The 20107-nt window shown below is 39.7% G+C and overlaps 1 protein-coding gene across 6 annotated transcripts in view; it reads right to left on the bottom strand.

Moving 5' to 3' along the window:
- ACSL4 (acyl-CoA synthetase long-chain family member 4) overlaps positions 113–20107 on the bottom strand; it is a 33733-nt gene continuing 13738 nt past the window's right edge. For 2 of the 6 annotated variants that reach the window (XM_021405739.1, XM_021405740.1), the window contains exons 2-16: positions 16496–16542; positions 13787–14304; positions 13322–13499; positions 12328–12437; positions 12098–12236; positions 11290–11440; positions 10022–10145; positions 9113–9184; positions 6996–7135; positions 5857–6029; positions 5600–5674; positions 5185–5376; positions 4528–4642; positions 3691–3848; positions 113–2199 (exon numbers count right to left, since the gene is read on the bottom strand). In XM_021405739.1, coding sequence (XP_021261414.1) covers positions 2042–2199; positions 3691–3848; positions 4528–4642; positions 5185–5376; positions 5600–5674; positions 5857–6029; positions 6996–7135; positions 9113–9184; positions 10022–10145; positions 11290–11440; positions 12098–12236; positions 12328–12437; positions 13322–13499; positions 13787–14137 — 2136 coding nt within the window. In that variant the 5' untranslated portion in view covers positions 14138–14304; positions 16496–16542 and the 3' untranslated portion in view covers positions 113–2041. The remainder of the gene's footprint in view (positions 2200–3690; positions 3849–4527; positions 4643–5184; positions 5377–5599; positions 5675–5856; positions 6030–6995; positions 7136–9112; positions 9185–10021; positions 10146–11289; positions 11441–12097; positions 12237–12327; positions 12438–13321; positions 13500–13786; positions 14305–16495; positions 16543–20107) is intronic. The other 4 variants (XM_021405741.1, XM_021405743.1, XM_021405742.1 and 1 more) reach the window with 2 other exon arrangements.

The following is a 20107-nucleotide window of genomic DNA, read 5'->3' as shown; positions in this document are numbered from 1 at the left end:
TGAGCTGCTGCTTCTTGCTGAGTCCTTTTGTTAGGGTATGCTCCGTTGCAAAGAGTGCGAGGTGCTGACCAGTAACTGGAAACAATATGCAATACACTCCAGAACACAAACGTGGTTAACCATTTCAACTGTATTCTGTTCATGAGATGTCAACATTGTGTGTGTATATATATACACTCTGAAAATAGCGATCCTCAGTTGGCAGAGACACAGAAGATAGCTGAGTCTAGATAAAATACATTTCATATAAATACATTCATGGTTTAAAAAAAGAAAATCATACAACTTGCTGACAGACTCAAGTGCGAGTAACTTTCTTACACGTCTAACTGCTGTGATGCTAGCGGGCTGTCCAAAGGTAATGTGACAGTGACTGGTCTGACACATGGGAAGCTGCCAACATAGCTCCAGAACTGAGTCACTTGGAAAGCTGCGACTGGAAGGGAAAGTAGTTCCTGCCTCCACGAACCCACGGATGTGCCAGTATGTTAAGGAGAAGCATCATACAAAACCTTTTACTTTCTGTACAGTGACAATAACAAATAATTTTCCTTTTTAACCATCATATACACAACACATTATGAATAGAAGAATCTATAAATACTTAAAATGAATTTGTAATATATAGCAGCTGAGCCACAACTGTACAAAATGAACGCAACACGTATGAAATGATTAAGAAAAGTGCAAAGTAGAACAGTATCAAAAGCCTCCACTTTTTACAGCATTTGTGGTTCAAGTGTGAAGAGCTAGCGGGGACGCGGGAGCTCCGTTACTACAAGTCAAAGGAAACACAGTACTGGATGCTGCACACAAAATGATAAACTATTACTAAATTACTAAATTATAACCTCCCACTTCAGCATATCTACAATTTCCAGTTAATGTAAGAACACTTCTTTAGTAAGGATTTCTATATAGAGTGATTTGTCCCTTTTTTTAGTTCCTCAAAACAAAGATTTCCCCAGCCACAGCATACTTTGTCATAAGTAAAACAAGACATGGAGAAACTGCTATTGATTTCTGGTCGGCTTTGTTTTGGATACTGTATTTTAAAAGGTGAACAGAAATACCTTTCCATAAAGAAAATACAGATATTTAAACCCTGATCCCGTAAACTACATGGAGATAACTTATACCGTTACTCACGTGTATGCAAAGGTCTAGAGGATCAGTGCCTTTTAAATAAATCCACCATGCCACCTCCAAAATAAAAAGAACAAATTCTCCTTTGAGTTTCAAATCTGTTTTAGAGACAACTGCCCATCAATTTCACTGTTGTCTGCCAGCCAGGATGCAGGTTTTGTATTCTGCATTCAGCTGATGATTTTCATCAGTACCTCCTGCAGCAAGGCAGTCTTTGTTTTCTTTCACGCCATGTCCTAGTGGAAAGCTCTGCTGAATTAAAATGTGGTGGCAAGTGCAAATGTATTCGGTGAGTGGAACTTGAGATAGTTGACTCAATGCTCTTGAGCGATGTTTTCAAATAACTTTTCTTTAGAAAGATTTTCAGTTCACCTTTATTTAAGGTAAGTGTATTTTATATTCTCTTATAGGCACTGTAAATGTTAAAGATAACCAATGTGCAGAAGAATCCATCAGTTTTTAAGCAGTACATTACCAGCGATCTCTAGCAAGTTCTTGACTAATGTCTTTTTTATTTTTAAATGGAGAAGGTTAAAGTTTTTGTACCCATTTTCTCCCTACACACCAGGCTTCACAATGAATTAGAGAGAAATTGCAAGTAGTCTGAACATGCTAGAGAAAGAATAAAATTACCTGGCTGTACTGCTTCATATTAATTATGTCTGTCTCAAAACTGGAAATGATCACATGAAACTCGGAAGCACATCAATGTTTTCTGCCATTGAGTAGGAATTTAGAGTCTAAGATCTTCTCTGTTGCTCTCTTTAGAGATAAGAAACATTCATCAGTTTGGTGTATTTTCTGAATACATGTGATACCTACAGTATACAAGGACATCCAAAATCAAGGCTTGATAAGGAACCTTCTGCACAACTGTCTAGTCAGTTCAGCCTGTTCATTTTCCTCCGTACATTCTTTCGATGTCATTGAGGTAATGGTTTTTCAGTTCTTTCCTTTTCAGCTTGAAAGCATCTGTTACTAACCCAGTCTCTGGAGTCCACGGTTCAGGGCTTAACCGCACTTTGATGGGTATTTCAAACCTCTCTAATTTCACTGCAGGGACAGCAAGAAACAAAAGCATGAGTATGATAACATTGTTAAATGAAAGATTCATGCTACCTAGAAATCTAAGGCAAGCGCTCTGTAGTATGTATAATACAGTGACCTACTTGACAAAGTAACCTACAAGGCGAATTTAATTGTGTACCGAAGCTTAGTGCTAATATTATAGCATGCAAATATTCTAATAACATACTGTATTTGTACCTTGTATTGGATGTGAAAGTGTAAAATCTAAAGCTTGAAACAAATGAGTTTGTATCCTGAAGATGTGAGGCTGCTGTCACAAGAGTGGGGGGGTGAGCAAGGGAGGAGACGGGTGATTGCTTCAGAGCCTCCCCTGCACCAGGAACAGGGCAGGGAGCTCCTGCATGTGAGCAGTACTGCACAGACTTTGCTATCAGGTCCTGTCTGCGTACAGGCCTGTAATAGAACCCACTGAGACTTGCCGGCGAACTTCTGGCACAACTTGTGGCAGCACAGCCTCTAGGTGGCAGCAAGTGTAGGACAGCTGGGATGCCTGACCCCAGGAGCTCTTTTGTCTCTAGCTTCAAACTGGTATTTGCACGTAACTGTTTCCTCCTCTTTACTTACGTGTCAGCTCATGATAAGGGTGAGTTATGTACTGCTAAAAACCAAAACTGTCTCTTCAAAGTAATTTGGAAAAAGCTTTCAAATTATTTATATCTAAATGGCAGAGTACTATCTAGAAAGTAAAAAGAATGTATAAGCAGAGATTTTGAATAACAAGGCTATATGTTATTTACTTAGTTCATGATGGAATAACACATTAAAGTGTTTATACTCCAGTCAAATCCCTAAAAAATATTTTTAGGGAAGATTTAATACTGCCCTTCATTCTTATTTTCTTGGTTTTAAAAGGCAGATTCTCCAAGTTTGAGTGGCAGTGCATAGTGTGTGTGTACATTGTTTTACTACTTCCATGTATGAGGTGCATAGCACTTTAGAGAGGTTTCTGACCCTGGTTAGCTTGTTTTTTATTGGCCCCATAAAGAATTGATGAGGTTTTTGATCATTTTTATCTCTGTAGCAAGGCGTAGTAGGGTTTAAGCCATTATAATCATAAGGGTCATAGTTGTTCTAAGCTGTAATACACAACATTGCATGGAAAAGAGCTTTGAAATCTCTTGCTTAACTAATTTTCTTGCCACAAATGTCTTGTTAACTTCCCTTCCAAATTGACAGCCCCTTTGGATCTTAACTGCATCAATCAAGCAACCTCCCTCTAGAAGTTAGTTGGAAAAAATAGGGTTTTTTTAGTAACAAAAAGAGAAAGTAGTTAAGATGACCAAAAGGGATGTCTATTCCTGGAATAAGTGGTATGAATTCGATGTGGTCTTTGCCTCTGATAAAACTCCTCTAAGTTCTGGTTGACTGAGGCAACGGAAAGAAGGAAAAGCAGTCAGTGGGAATAACTGAAAACTTTTGCCTTAATAAGCACCATGAGATTGGCATTTTACTTACTCTTGTTTGCCACTTCCTTAATTTCTCGTAGTATTTCAGCTTCCATTGTAGGATTGTTACAAATTTCGACCCAGGTTCCACTTATACCTTTCTGCTCAGCTAATGCCGTCAGCTTCTTCTGATTGGGAACCACAAAACTGATCACATAAGACTGGTCACTAACACAGGATAGCAAGAGAAGGGAGGAAAAAAACCAAACAGTTGAAGCTTCAGTTTCAAGGATAAAACGCTTACTTGATTATAGATACAGAGATCCACAGTGCTGCTTGAACTGCAGTTAATCCTGCATACAAAATCCTTGTTTTATATAAGGTTTGCACAACTTACAACTTGTCAAAGCTCAGGATCTAAGCTGTAAGTGGTTAGGTTTGATCACGTTCATACTTTCAAGTGCACCGTGAAACTACAGCATAATTTAGCTTTCCAATTACATCTTGTGTTTAACTAGTTCTCTGCAGTTTCCCTTCATGTAGTATGGATGAGCAGGGGGAGAGGAGACACCTGGGCTACTTCCAAAACTCAGAGAGCTTTAGTTCTGGTGCAGAATGTCCAGATGAATTTTTCCCTCATATTCTGACAGAAAGCCAAAGTACACGCTAAATTGTACCTGTTAAGCGTGGGGGTGGACAAAACTAGACTGAACTACAATAGAAGAAAAGCCAAAGTTGCTTTTTCCAGTTTCAGGGAATCTAGGAGCCTATGTATGTTACTTTAGAGATGCAACTCATAACTCAGACTCTGCTAGAGGCTTTTGTTCAATGAAAACCGTAGTGTATCAGTATAGAAGTGAGTCACAGCTTGTATTTCGTGTTTACACTAAGTTACTATTACTCTTACCTTTTGGCATAAGCACAGATATTATCAATCAGTGGACAGTTCTTCAGTGCTGCCTCTACTTTGCCCAGAGACACGTATTCCCCAGCTTGTAGCTTTACCAAATCTTTTTTACGGTCTAGGAGTTGAGGGGAAAAGAAAAAAGAAAACATGCTTGCTCCATTTAAACTTCTGCATTTCCACAGACTCATTTGCAAAGCCTCTATTTACGTATTTGGTGGTATGCCATGTAAAAGTGAATAAAAATGAATTCAAGCATTGTACCCAAATTATAAAGAGGCTAACAGCATATACATATTCTTGTAACTTTATAAAGACTTCAGCCATGAAGTTTATGTAGCATTACACTTCTTGTCCTGCAACTTGTATGAATGTGGTTGATTCTGATTTTAAAGTTTTGTATTAAATACCAAAAATTAATCTTACATTTATTCATTAGCACACCGGAATTAAATAGTGATAACGTGGCAGGGAATGGCATCACTTCCAAAATTTTCTTACAGCTATGAAGACTTCTGGAAAAGTCTTACGCTATGATTTTGCAAGCAGGTAACCTTAGGTAGCTTGGCCCCGTCAAAGCCAACACAACTAATTACATCCTTACAATTATGTCTAGTCAAGATCTTATAGTAGATCAAGATAGCAAAAAGTGAGGCCAACCTATGATCTGCAGGCACCCATCGGGATGGAATTCTCCTATATCTCCGGTACAAAACCATCTCTGACCGTTCTCATCAATGGTGAAATCTTCTGTTGTTTTCTCTTCATTTTTAAAATATCCCATTGAGACATTAGGTCCACCAATTATAATTTCCCCTCTAGGATTAGGCTTGTCTCTGTTAGTATAGCCCCCTGGAAAAAAAAATCCCCACACAATTATTTTCAAATTATATACTCTGCTGCTAAGGAAATGTTTTGAAACTTCAGCTTAAAGTTCATGCACAAACTAATGGCTGCTATCAAAGATGAGCAATTACTTCACATGCTACAACCTAGCTAAGCAGATAGGCAAGGAAGCCAGCTAAGCACTGGTTAAATTACTTAATTATGAGGTCAAAGCATCGGATGCTCTTACCTTCTTGCCAGTCTCTCAGTCTTATTTCACAGCAAATAAGAGGAGCTCCAACTCTTCCAGTGCTATAATCAGCAACTTTGGGAAAGAACAAGGAAGAACAAAGATTTTTTTCATTTTGAAGTATAAACTCAAAGTACAGCTATGAAGACAGCTTATTTCAAGTTACTTTACTGCAGTTAAGAGCTACAGCTATTCTGAATTTACCTTATAAAAAACTCTTAAGAAATAAAACATACTCCCAGAAGTATTTTAACTACCTTCTGTAATTGTTCCAGCTCCACATGTTTCTGTTAATCCATAGCCTTGGCCCACAGGACAGCAAAAACAGATATTCATGAATCTTTGTGTTTGGGGTGAAAGTGGGGCTCCTCCAGAAAGCATCATACGGATGTTCCCTCCTAGCAGTGCCTTTACTTTTTTAAACAACAGTCTGGAAAGAGGGAAAAATGTATGTTAAGGGTCATTCACTCAGCTCACTTTTATGAAAAGGAATGAGACAATCCTTCCTATCTGGAATACCTCAAAAGTAACTTAATTGTTCACAGATTTTTAGCGGAGAGCAGAGATCATCAAAAACCTCTTGTGTAATGTCTGAAGACACCAGAACTCCTACAACTTACATAAATAAAGTTTTCAATTCTATAAACAAAAATGAAATCCAATGAAAACTAACTAGTCATCTGTTCAGAAGACTTGTCATTCTTACTGGAGATTAATCATTGACCCTGGAGACTAGTTACTCTTAGAGTAATCGCTCTTACAGGAAACCAGTCATTCTTAGGCAAGAGAGCAGCCCCATGGAAAGGGATCTGGGGGCTCTGGTTGGCAGCAAGTTGAATGTGAGCCAGCAGCGTGCCCCAGCAGCCAGAAGGGCCAACCACACCCTGGGGTGCACCAGGCCCAGCGCTGCCAGCCGGCCGAGGGAGGGGATTGTCCTGCTCTGCTCCCCACTGCTGTGGCCTCACCTCGAGCAGTGGGCGCAGTTTTGGGTGAGGGTCAGGCTGGGCGTTAGGAAAAGGTTCTTCACCTGAGGGTGCTGGGCACAGAACAGGCTGCCCAGGGCAGCGGGCACAGCCCCGAGCTGCTGGAGTTCAGGGAGTGTTTGGACAGTGACCTCAGACACAGGGTTTGGGCAGTCCGGTGTGGAGCCAGGGGTTACACTCAGTGATCCTCGCGCGTTCCTTCCCCCTTGTGACAGTCTGTGATTCAATGATTACCATTAAATAGCTCCTCCCTGTTTACTGTAAGAACTTGATTTATTTACGTTAGTCATTAGATCATATTTGCGTGCTGGAATAGAATTGTCTGATGTCAGATAGCTTAGATGATTATTCTTTTAGTCTGCTTTAACAAGTCACAATGAAAAAAGTGCAGTTGGGCCATGAATAATACTTACATGTTACACAGAGGCGCATCGTATCCTCTTTTGATTTGTTCCAATTTGTAGTCGTAGCCTATCTTGAACAGAGTTCTCTGAATGTAGTTCATCTCCTGAACTTTGCTCATGACATTTTTATAAATTCTGTCCATTATTTCCTATAAAGTGTTAAAAACAGCAAGGAAAATTACCACAAAGAGTAAAATTCCATGCTAAAAATAATAATTAAAAAAAACCCCACAACTATTATTCTTCCTTTTAAACAAGTAACACAGCAAGAATGAGAATATCTGCATCATTGGTTAAGCAGTGCTTAACTCTAATGCTTGTAATATGTCATCAATTAGCCACTTCATAGATCATTGCAGCTTGGAGCTGTTTGAAACGGGTGAAATGAAGTGTCAAAAATGCAGCAGAAAAATAAGGGACTTATCCTGACCTTTCTCCATTTGCTTCCGTCGCCTCACAACAGCATCACTAGAGAGGAAGAACCCTCACACTGTAGTACACAGCTTATTTTAGCAGACTTGCCTTGAATTAGGCAGACATGTCAAGTCAAGGGCAAATAACTGAGTAACCATTGTGGATCTCCAGACATACTGCTTATAATTACTTTCTATTTCATTCCTTACACATTTTTAACACTAGTGATGTTCTGATGTTTTGATGATAATATAGTACTCTGAGGAAGCGAAATATTGATGAGGTGGCTGTTAGGTAAGTAGTGCAGCTTTGGTCCCCCCAGGGCATTCTGCAGCTTTCTCCTCCTTCCTGTTGATTGCTGGACTCCAGATCCTCTATGCTAGCAACTGAAAATGGATCATCGGTTTCAATTTCTGGTTTTACTCTAATTTCTTAGTGATAGTGAGTTTCTGGAATCAAGACACTTAGGTGGGGGTCAGCATTGTCACTGTCTGTATTTCACCGTTCTGCAGTTAATTCATGTGAAGGTGTCTGCATGGACTTTTTTTGGCACGTGCTTTTTTGCAGATTCCTTCCAAAAGGGGATTATGCCCATATTGTAAATTGGCACTGCTTTTGCTAGCAGTCAACAGTTGAGTATTCCCTAAGAAATAAGTTTAAATAGCCATTTTACAAAAAAGATGGGGCTGTAAGTCATTAGTTTTCACTCAGTGGATTACTAAGAAAAATACCTAGCCTCTGTATATTATTTCTATTTTTAAAAACAAAAAATGCAAATCAGTAATTGATTTTAAAGCTCCTGGCTATTCACAAAAGAGGCTGCAGAACAACAGAATCCCAGGTCAATCAAAACTTGCTGGTATTAGATGAGACCAAACCCTCCTCCCCCCCACACCCATCAGTGTGGCAGAAGCTGATGCTACCGGCCTTCTGAGCCAGGTGGGATAGAATCATAAAAGAGGTAAAGCATGATAACGTAATTCCAGGGCATGTGAAGAAGGGCTTTCTTCAGAAAGCAGCAGATCTATGCCATCTTTGTTGGTTTGTTTTGTTTGGGTGGGGTTTGTTTCTTTGTTTTGCTTTGGAATAGCACTGAGACCCTGTGGAATAGAGAAGCCTGATCACCAGAAAACTAATGGACACTACAGAAACAATGTTTGTGATCTCCTGATCATTTTTTTCTTACAAGAGGAGACTAAGCAGGCCCTACTTACCCTGAGAACAGCAGGAGACATTTTGTCAGGTGTTACCTTGGAGACAAGCAGCTAAAAGCAAGCACCCCAACAGCTGTAACAGTGCTGCTTCTCTTGCTAAGTTCTGTAACTCAGCCAAATACTGATATGTTTAAAGCATCAGTGTTGGATGAATCCACCCTGCTCTCTCCGTAAGCGAAAAGAACTTTCAGACTGTGAATGTCAAAGACTTTCTGTAGCCTACTGTCGCACCAGAAGCCCAGTAAAACATCACCTGTAACTACTAAAAAACATTGACAGTTTTGGATCCAAAAGGGTCTTGGCTTTAGCACAGGGATATTCTTGTGCTCATTTGCAGCATCAGTTCTCCAACTGAAGCAATGACAACTGGAATTTCTATATTCTGCTTTCTTGCCTATTAGTGGCAGTTTCTTATACCAAAAAAAAGTCCTTAAATAGACATGCCAGCATGAACAAGTTAGAAAGCACCGTTTTAGCTTCAAATATGTGCATACTTACGGGCACAGCTGCCATCAATGTAGGCTTAAGTACAGTGCAGTCTCCTTTGCTTCCCTTCTTAATCTTACTTGACTGTAACACAGAAAAAAAATGATAGTTTATGAAGATGAAAACCAAGCAGCTCTTCAGAAAAGAAGAGGGGATATGCTAACATAATTTTCCCCTGTCCCTCCAAATAACACTTCCTGCTTAAAATACTTTTTTTTTTTCCACTGTGATTGGAAAATGTAGTGATTAACAACAATTTCAACCAAAATATCAGATGTTTTCCAAGCCCAGCTAGGTAAAGCAAGTCCACCTTGTGTAACTTTTTGTTTTCTCCCTCTTGTACTTGCACTCCCTCTGTGTTCCTCCTGCAGTGTTTTGTGGCCCAGTTTTTTTGTTGGTGGTGGGTTGTTTTTTATTTTTGTTTGGTTGTTTTAAAATCTGATGCCATCTCTATACCAGCAAAATGTACAGAAGCATTCTTTTCTAGCTTAATTTACTCTTATTTATCTTCATTATTAAATGGAATAATGCAAAAAGCTAAACAGAAGAGCTGCAGTAATGGAATAAAGAACTCAAACCGAGACTAAGAACTTAAAATCACTGTAAGGAGTCCTGTGTTCAGTTGGTGTTTTAATAGCTGTTCATATGCTGATTTTCCCTAGGATAACACGATGCACATTTATTAGGTTTTCTTTTAGATTTCCTAAGTATCATAAAAGCAAAAGCTTAAATAAAATTTCATATAGTATGACCTGCTGCTGTAGCTCCACCAGGAATGTTTATTTGCATCATTTTCTGAAAAAAATATTACTTCTTAAGTGTACCACATACATCAGCACTTCTTTAAAGGACGAGAATAGCTAATCAAGAACTTAGACTGTGAAAGCTTAAATTTGCTTTTGCTTTCCCCCCGCCCCTCACCTGATCTGACAGTGTAAGTGGAGAGGAATATCCAATCCTGCAGCCGTAAGTGATGCAAGAAATTTCTGCTGTCAGTTCCAATACATGGGCCAGGGGCAAATAACCAATGTAAGTATCCTTGGGCCTAGTAAAGGAAAGATTATCTAATGAGCGATGATGCACATGTGGACTGAAATACTGCTTCACCTTCTCCGTGGTGTGTTTAGCTGTGTTTCTGAGAGACTCAGGTCACAAAGGCTTTTTCTTCTGCATGCAAGAAGGGTGTGATTATAAATCAGTTGATAAACTGAATTGGTAAAATCTTACCTCACTGAAATCAGTATGAATTATGGGACTTGCCTTGTTTTCTAGGTAGCTCAAAATTTCCTTAGTGCTCACTTGCAGGTTTCTTCTTATGGGAGATTTCATCCCAGGTGCCAAATTAAGGGTGAAATCACTATTTTTAAATTATTACCAGCACGATTAAAATCCTTAAGTCGTCATAGCATCTCCTTCTAAAATAGATTAGTGGAGAGCTGATCACTGAGGTAACAGAGGCTTCTTTCAGGAAATGCAGAGCTTTCTCAAGAATAAACTTAGAGCTGTTACTTTACAGAAGCTTCCAACATCAGGTCAGAATGGCTTTTATATCCTACCATACAAAGGGTTTATTGTAGGTTACTTTAGCTGCATTTGTGAATGCAGCGACAAAGACACATCCACATTCACAAAACATTTTCTCAAAATACTAGCGAGGGAGTTTGCAGATGGCTAAACGATCGTCAAAACAATTCATTATTTCTCTGCTCATTTCAGTGCAGTATTCTGGAGCAGATTCAGCAGTACATGTATTATCCATCCAGCAGGAGTCTCTCTAGATGGATGGAAGTAGTAGGCTCTGATATATTCCCTTTAGTGATTCTAGCTGACTGAAAACATCTAGCAAAAAATTCGACTAGATGAGTAATTTCTTCATCTGATGATGTTTTCTAATATGTAGAAGAGTGCAAAATCCATCCCAGACCTCTAGATAAAAGTGAGGGGGAAAAAAAAACCAACAACGTAGAGCAGAAAAAGCATGTGGGACAAGATCTAGAAGAGCATACTTTGCAAAGAAGAGAGTGAGATCACAAACACGTGTATTTCATATAAATGAAAAATTAGCTGGCTCATGATAAAATCAAGGAGCTTGCTAATAGCTGGTGCCAGCAACAGGTTTTCCATAAGCTTACACGCTTTTAGAGGTTCTGTTTTACCTCTCCAACACTTGGCAACAAAGTGTTTCTTACCCCAGCCCAGGTATTCTCTCGCACTGTCCTGTCATTCCAGCTATCAGGTTCTTATGCTGCATCATCACTCCTTTAGGTCTCCCAGTAGAGCCGCTGGTGTACATTACTAGAGCCAGGTCTGTGGGAACAGGTCTGCTTGGCTGAATGCTTGCTACAAAATGCAAGAGAAAAATTGCATTAATTCTTACCTACATTCTGGCTAAGCGCAGACCACTAAGGTAAGGAAAAGGGATGATCAAGGTTGGATTTTCTCCTTCCTTGAAGATGTTACAGTCGCTCCGGGCTGCCTAGTGGCGCGAGGTTATGTAATGGTTATTCTGGTTGTCCAAGATGCTTTCCACTCTCAGCAAAAGCAAAAAAGATGTTTCCATCATTTCCATTTCCATCCATTTCAGCTCAGCAAAAAAGATGTTTCCAAGCTAACAAGCAAAGAAACCCTCAAGTGCTTTTCTCCTCTTAGGAAAAATAGTGAAAATAAGGTGAATAAAAGGTAAGAGGAGCAGAAAACGGAACACTGCAACAGATTCTACTTCACTTTACAAAATAAAGGCAGAGTCTTATTCTGGTTGTATTTTAGAAACTTAATTTTAAGTTTTATCCTGAAATACCTGAAACGTGAACAAAGGTAGAGGACAGTAAATAGGGATATAACAAATTATCCATTTATTTAAAGGGGCAGAGGATGAACTGGCAATCTGCCACTTCCCTTCCGTCTGAGACTGGGCACGTTTGCTTTTTCTGCTACTCAACCTCTTTACCAGGTCTGATTTCACACTGCTTGATCAGTTCTCTGAAGCGATTCTCTTACCGTTTTCTGGTTTGGCTCCCAGCTCTTCCACTGTCTGCATACTATGAATCTCAACATTTTCAGGGTATTCAGATTTATTGATAGTCTTATTGTCCACATAAATTATATGTTTAAGACAGGAGATCTGAGGCAATGTAGCCTACAGAACAGAAAGAAAATTGTTAGCAATGACTGCACTGTAAAATTACTGCAGGGTTGCTTGGAAGCAGGTAAAGCTGGGGCCAAGTTACCTTAAGTTTGCTCTCAAGAAGTTCTACACTGGTGATCAGATACGATGCTCCACATTCATTGAGACCATAGGTTACTGCCTCTTCACCCAGTGTAGCATACAAGGTAACAACTGTTATGTCAAAGAGAGAGAATGAGCACAGAAGTTAAGGCAACAACAAACGCAGAAGCTCTTGCTTTAGCTCACTGCAATGCATTGTGGGGGGAATGAGCTCAATGGAGATTTTTTAAATTAGGAAACAAAGCAGCTTTTAATCTTCCCACATCAGAATTGTATTCTACAAGAGATCTCTGGAACGAGGAGGACTCATTCTGTTATATGGAAGAACAGAAATCCTCAAAACAAAAAGATTCAGGAAAACTCAACAAAAAACACACTGAGAAAGTGTTCTTCCTCTGAGTGCTCTGCAACCAGCACGCTGCAGAACAGCTGACGCTCAGCACAGCCACCACTGCTGCTGTGCACTTCCAGCTGAGTGCCAGCTTCCAGCCTCTGTGCCAGCTGCTTTCTTGTTCCCATGAAATTACCGATGGGGGCAGGGCAGAGATCAGAATAAGAAATCAGACTGGTTTTTTGGTGCGAGATTATTTTTTAACCCTGACTGGTGACAGTAATGCTACTGAGTGCCTCACGGGCACTGAGGAGTGCACCTTTTCTATTGAGGAAAATCCTTTAGTTATCATACTGGTACCTCAAATTTGAACCTCCAAAGACTGTTAAAGAAATTTAATATTCCTGTGAAGTAGTGATCATGTAGAAAGGATAAAAAAAAGAAATGTTCCATGACTCTGTAGTAACCTTCCCTACTTCACTGAGAAGGCTGCATGTAACAAGTCAGATTAAATATTTTGACTGCTTAAATAAAATAAAAAAGAAGAGCATATACATCATATACCATCAGTGTCAGGACTGGCACATTCAGCATTCTTAACAGCCAAAGCAGTACTGCAAAACACTTCTAAAACATATTCGAAGTACCCAAGTTCAGCACTCACGAGGAAAGTTGTACTTGAAGCAGGCCAGGGCTGCGATCATCCATTCTGCTCGGGTCTCGCAGAATATTACAACAGTGCTCTTTGGGGTGAGTCCCAGGGCTATCAGCCCACTCCCCAAGCGATTCACTTTCTGATTTACTTCTTCATAGGACAGCCATCTGTAGGTTCCTAAGATTAACTGGAGGAGGGGGCAACAACAGAAAAAACACACTTGTGATGACAAGAACAAGGTACAGCTCTACCCTGCTTTTGTGAGTCCGTGCACCACACAACAAGCGCTTCCATTTTTCTTGTAGCAAAATAATGAGCGTGTCCTCTAGCGTGTTACTCTTTAACTACCATAAAGTGCACATTTCAAATCAAAAAAAGATTAAGGAAGACCTCTCATGAGGCCTCTGCTGTTGAGGCAAAACACAGAACAGCTCAAAACCAAATCAGAGTTAAGTACTAAATGGTAAGCTGTACCTTTTTGAAAACTTTTCCATTTGGTTGCATTTCATTTTCTTCGCTCAGTATTTCTCTGGTCCCAAGACAGTCCTTCTTCCCAAACTTTGCTAAAGCGTGGTCAAACAGTTTGTCCAATGTGTCTGCTCCAGGAATGTTTATGTTTGCTAGTGAGTCAAGGTGAGTGACAGAACGGTAGGGGCTTCCAGGTTTGTCCGAGATGGGCTTAGCTTTTAAACGCTTTGCCATAGCCTTTTTCTTCTTAGCGTTGGTAAGAAAATACCACGGAATAAATACAAGCATACTGTATACAGATATTAACAAGTACACAGGCAGCAAAAGAACGGCACATACTTCTAGCCTAAGTTTCATTGTGGGTATTTGAAAAAGAAAATCTCTTAGTGTGTTCTGAGCAGGAAAGAGCAAAAGCAGCAGTGCAGTACGGTGTAGGGAGAAGCAACAGTAAGTGAAGCTTAGGTAGCCCGGTTTCAAGGCAGCTGCTACAATTTTAGTAACCTTTGAGAGCCAGCAGTGGACACCTGTGGGTGAAGACCAGAGCCAAGCAGAGAGCAGGAAAAAAAAAAAGAGAATTAAATTAGTATCACAGTCAGTCCATTAGTTCTAGCCCTTTAAGATTTCACCTCAAGTGCATCGAGACCAAGGAGACTGAATTAACTGATACATGTGGTTGCATGATGTATCAGTGCATCTGCTCTGAAGATTAAAGAGTCACCCTACTCTTCCATACTTGTTTGTTCCATCCACAAATATTTATTTTTCAAAGACTTCCCCCCCCCATCTCTGTTGGAATTGTTCAGGGTTGTAGATATGAAGTCTGTCCTCTTAAATCTTAACATTGTGTTTGAACTGCTTGTGTAATGCTACAGTTGTGTAACGATGGGAAAGGGCAAGCTGTTTTCCCCCTAAATATTTGTAATGCAATTAAAAGGTAGAGTAGGTGTCTTTACTGCCTTTCAGAATGTCATATCAGCTTATACTCAGATTAAAACGTATTTTGATACAGAGTCCTCAAAAACCTTCATGTTGTAATCTAAGAACTATACAATATCCCAACATCGCTTTATTAACTTCACACCAACATCTGTATTTTTGATCAATTAATTTTTGACTATGAGTGTCAGACTTCTGAAAAGAGATTGCACTGATTTAACCACCCTTCAAAAAAAAAAAAAAAAACCCAAATCACACCCTATTTCAATATATGCATTTCAGAACTCCAGTATGGAAAATGGAATCCAATTTAAAATGAAGCACAATTTAGCAAGATTGTATCAGAAACCCTTCTTCATTAAGGAGAACTGGGCCTGAATAAAGACCAGAGTGGGAGAAGAACAAAACCACCTCACAAACCGCAGTGGTGGCTGCCCCACTTGTCTGTAACTGGTCTGTACTGGCACACAAATGACACAGGTGCGTATCTTCACCTGGACAGCATGCCAACACGGCATGCAAACACAGCACCAATAGCACACAGAACAGGAAAAATGAAAGGCAAAGCTGCACTGACAAAAACACAGTACCTCAGACATGTAAGGGATCAATGCTGACTAGCTTATAGCAAAGCTCAGTCTTTCATGGACAAGATCTGATAAACAAAATACATAGGAATAGGGCAATTTTCAGGGATCCATCAAGCATTAAAAGAATGTAGGCACACCCCAAAGCGTATCGTTATTAACATGTTTGCCACCTCAGGTGAGGGAGACTACAATTAACGTTTCAGGTTAAACAAGACAGCTGCTACTGACTGCACAACAGAGATCTATTAATAGGCTGCTGGTTTTTAATAAGACTCCCAACGTCTGCAGTTGTGCTGTAGCCAATATCAACAATATGTAATGTAAGATTGAGAGATCTTCGCATACTCAAAATAACATGATCACCATGTTGTTACATTTTTAATTAAACCTGTGGTCTAAAATGACTACTCAATGTGTCATGTACTGAACTAAGCTCAGACTTGTTCAGAAAGAACCGTTTTTTAAAAGGAAATTCTACATTCTTTTCAAAGCTTATGTGCTTGTTCTGCTTAATTAACTTCATCATCAATTGCTCAGCAAACAGCCAAACCTCAGAAGAAGAGAGATCACTCCACTTCCCCTGCAAGCACCAGTTCTCTAAAATGAAGGTCAGTGGTTTGTATCACAAATCTTGTTGGATGTTCTCATCCCAGTTAATTCAGTGCTCCAAAAGATGCAGTTGAGCTTGTACTTAAAACAAAGGCCAGCCATACTGCTAAGACTAACACAGAAACCTCATCAGAACATCTGCCTGAAATAATGAAATAATGACTAAAGCTTCTTAATGGGAAAGAAGGTTGTGTCCTAAGAATGATTCCCTGTGAAATCACTCTTAACATCTGAATTAATTGCATGTACAAACACACTTTGTATGCTTGCAGGCAGTTACGGTAAAGGTCATATAAGCAAAAATTAAAGGTTGCGTTACTTTCATCTTGAAATTTCAGACTAGTTTGAAATACTTTTAGAAGTGTTTATAAACTGAGAACTTAGCTACTCTGTCCTCGTTACAGTCATTTAAAATGCCTCTATTTTGACATAAATCGGTTGGAATTCTTAACAGCAATCGGATGGAAAAACTTGCTAAGTCCAGAGAAGAAAAATGTTACTTTTCCCTTTGAGCATATTCCCATAAAAAGACACATGCACACACATGCATATATATCTATAAGCACATTCGTATACTTACGAGGTATCTGACAGCGACGGCCAAGTTTTATTCGATGTCAATTAGATCTATATTCAAACAGAAAATAAAAAGGAATTATATTTTAGGGCGGGTTTTTTTTGCCCTGCAGCGAGAATGTTGTGAGGAAAGCCTTCTTTCCACTGCGGGTTTTAGAATCTCTTCCCTAATGCTCCTGAAGAATAACAGTGCATGAACTGAGACCATCCTATACTCAAGCCCAGTAAATATTTATCATATTTTAAATACAGTTCATAACAGAACGACACACTGAAATTTAAAAAGTAGCCAGATACCAATCCCATTTGCTTAGAAGCCAAACAAAGTCATTCAAAGTACACCGTAGGCCTTCAATGTCTTCCTTAAAGTTTAATTAGTCTTTGAGAGAAAGGGAGGATGAGGGATGTAACATCCGTACCAGCGCACAGCCACGGGCACCCACAAGGCATGCCAAATGCCAACTGCCACCAAAGCCTGACAGCTACCTGCTCAGTGAGCTTTGCTGACAAAGAGAAGAAAGTGTAGTGCATGTTCAAAGCAAAGCAAAGCTAGTGTAGAATACTAGAATATTTAGAATATGTAATATTTTATACTGACTTTCAAAATTTATTATTCCACTTAATTGTGCAATATAACTAGAATGTTTGGAAGCTTATCTATCTACTTTGGAAACAGCAGAACTTCCAGATCTTGATGTAGGAAATCACATTCCAAGCAATAACAGTAAGCGTGCGTCAGGCATGACTAAAAGTCTAAGAAAACAAACCAAATCCAAAGCAGGCACAGTTTCTCTCCTGCATAGCCGTGTTTTCAGCCTTTCCAAAGGATTTTCCTCAAGTGAGTAAGTTTCTTTTGTCAAATTTGAGATGGTATCTCTGGAAACTAGGGTTCATGTAACATTTGCAATGTTATGTTACAGCGTACGTTTCAGCACGCTCACCCATGAGGTCACATTCTCCTTGCTGTTAGCACACGCTGAGTGCTTACAGACTTGGGAAGTTCAGGTTTGCTACAGAGAAGTAGCTGAGTGAATGCTCATACAAGCACCAGTGCTGTGTTTTGTGCAGGACCAAAGAGATGCTCGTTAGCTGTCATTTGATATTCTCAGTTAAACGCTGCAGACAGGCAATGTGCAACCCTTTATTCTCATCCTGCGGCCAGGGCCGTGGAGCAAGGTTTGAAATTGGAGGACAGGTTCCCAAACACATGGGATGCTCTTCCTTTCATATTTTTTCATGAATTTAGCTGAAAATAAAAGGAACAAGTAGCAACTATTTTTTTCTAATATATACAAAAAAATAGAAAATAAAAAGTCACAAGAGACTATGAGACAAAGTAAGGACAAAAAGGAGGAGAAACAGGGAGAAGTTTATGCCCTTGGAGGGAAATGCCTTTATCTTCTACATCTAGATATATGAACAGCACAGAATCAGGTTATCCAGCAGGTGCACCTACAACTAGCACTTCTGAGTGCAACTCAAAACCTAAAGTACCTGTGGTTAGAAACTTTATCCTACGCAGATTAATTCTAATAAGGCAGCAAATTATTGCCTTCACTAGGAAAAGCTTTAATTAGCCAAACCCCAAACACCGTAAAGCCTTAATATTGAAAACATATGCATAACAGCATTTCTTGTTCTCCCTCTCATGTTAAAGAGCTTGAGAAGGATCCAATTTACCAAATAATATCATCATGAGAAGAAAACATACTTCTACCAATCCACGTAGAACATTCACTGTAACTTCTTAAATGTTTTTTCACTAAGTTAGGAAAGTGTTCTAATAAGAATGCTGACAGGAAAAGGGCAGATTCTAGTTTACAACCAAACCCACACAGAGCTGCGATCTGCAACGTAAGAAGTTGTTTAGTTTAAAAACATCAGAGGAAATCCCAGTTTTCCTATGACTGAGCTCCACTTCAAATGCAGACACGATTCTGGCTTTAGCATACTCATTTAAGGCTGACTCCTTTCAAGGTGTACCAAAATCTTCAAAAACAATCCATTCTGAATAAATAACAACTGCAGCTGGAATGTCTCTAGCATTCAGGCAGATGTAAGCACTCTGGAAAGCACAGTGAGCATTCATAATTTACAAGAGGAAAGGCAGTTCCACACACTGAAAAAAAAAAACCCCAACCAACCAAACAGACCTGAAGAAATACATGAGTTATTAATTACGGCTCATTTTTGGAAGGGAATTTAATCAATATCCTGCAGTCTTCATTCCAGTGCTGGAACTCAGAGCCTATACAAAAAAGAAACTACAGAAAGCCTGAGAAATACGGCACTGCCAAGAGCAGCAAGCTGAACACAGCAAACAAGCAGAGCATACCACCCAGCTCACTACAGGTTTTCATTTTCCATACCTACCCATGTCACACACAGGGAGGACAGAATATTTCCTTGTAAGAGTCAGAAGAATCTTTGGACTAATTACAGCTCTTTTGGAGTTAGAAGGGTTGAAGGAAGAAAAATGAAGGGAAATGATTCAGTGTTTACATCATATCGGTGTTGTTTTTCTTCTTTATAAAAGCAAACTCTGCCAATATTACTGAAAGTTATTCATGGTAGAAAAAAGTACACAAGGTCCAATTTTTGTTCCTTTCTCACAGGCACATTTCTACATATTTTCCTCTTACACAATTTTGTACGTCAAGGGGCAGTGAAAGACTCCAGAGCAATGCCAGCAGGTGGCTGACGTACTTCTCTGCTCCATAAATGCAACTGCAGCTCCAAGTCTGCAAGTTTTCAAGAGCTCTTACTTTGTACAGTGCCAATACAAGTGCCTACATCCCAACAACCAGGGAGAGGGGGAAGTCAGACAGAGCAGATCCTGACACCAGTTTGGAGTCCCTGTTTAAATATATACATTCCAAAAGCGCTGCTCCAAAACTAATGCCTCCTGTTTTATGACATTGGCCCACAACGTTAGAGGCAGGTGTTGGTGGTACAGCAGCAGAGGCTGAACCTTCCCACCATTATCCTGTTACATGTTGTTGCTGTGTGACAGATGGCAGCAGAGGGGCAGTCTGACAGCATGGCGTCTGACAGGGAAGTGCGGATGAAGCAAAGGGGTGGGATTGAATTCCTCTATGTGGAAAAAAAATGGCACCCACTGCCATTCATTGATGCTTGCTGAATGTTTCTGGAGACCAAGCCGTGGGAGTGAGCACAGTGAGGGGTGGGCAGTGCGTTTTAGCACGGTGACAGTGTGGCACCTGCACTGGTGCAGATTTTGATGAGCATGGCATGCAGGTGTTTGTTTCTTGCTGGCAAAGGTGCGTAGCTAATGGTGGTGACTATGTTGGAAAATACTGTTTTGTAGCTGAGAATTTGTTCTATCAAATGGTGTTTTTGTGCTGTTTGTATCTGTTGTAGTTTCCATGGAAATAAATAGGAGGTACTACATTCAGATCGACATACATATTTGAAATAGCAAAAACACATGTACTGTTATGAAGTTTTGCTTCTCTTACTGCTGCTTGGGAGAAGAAACAAGTAGTGAATGCAATGATTTACTTAGTAACTAAGCAAAGATCACATTTATTTTTAGTTTCAAGAAAAAAATCATTATTGTTTTAGTGCCTCAAAACATGTATACACTTAACATCCA

Source organism: Numida meleagris, chromosome 8 (assembly GCF_002078875.1).
Source record: "Numida meleagris isolate 19003 breed g44 Domestic line chromosome 8, NumMel1.0, whole genome shotgun sequence".
NCBI lineage: Eukaryota > Metazoa > Chordata > Aves > Galliformes > Numididae > Numida > Numida meleagris.
This window is presented reverse-complemented; position numbering and strand designations above follow the sequence as displayed.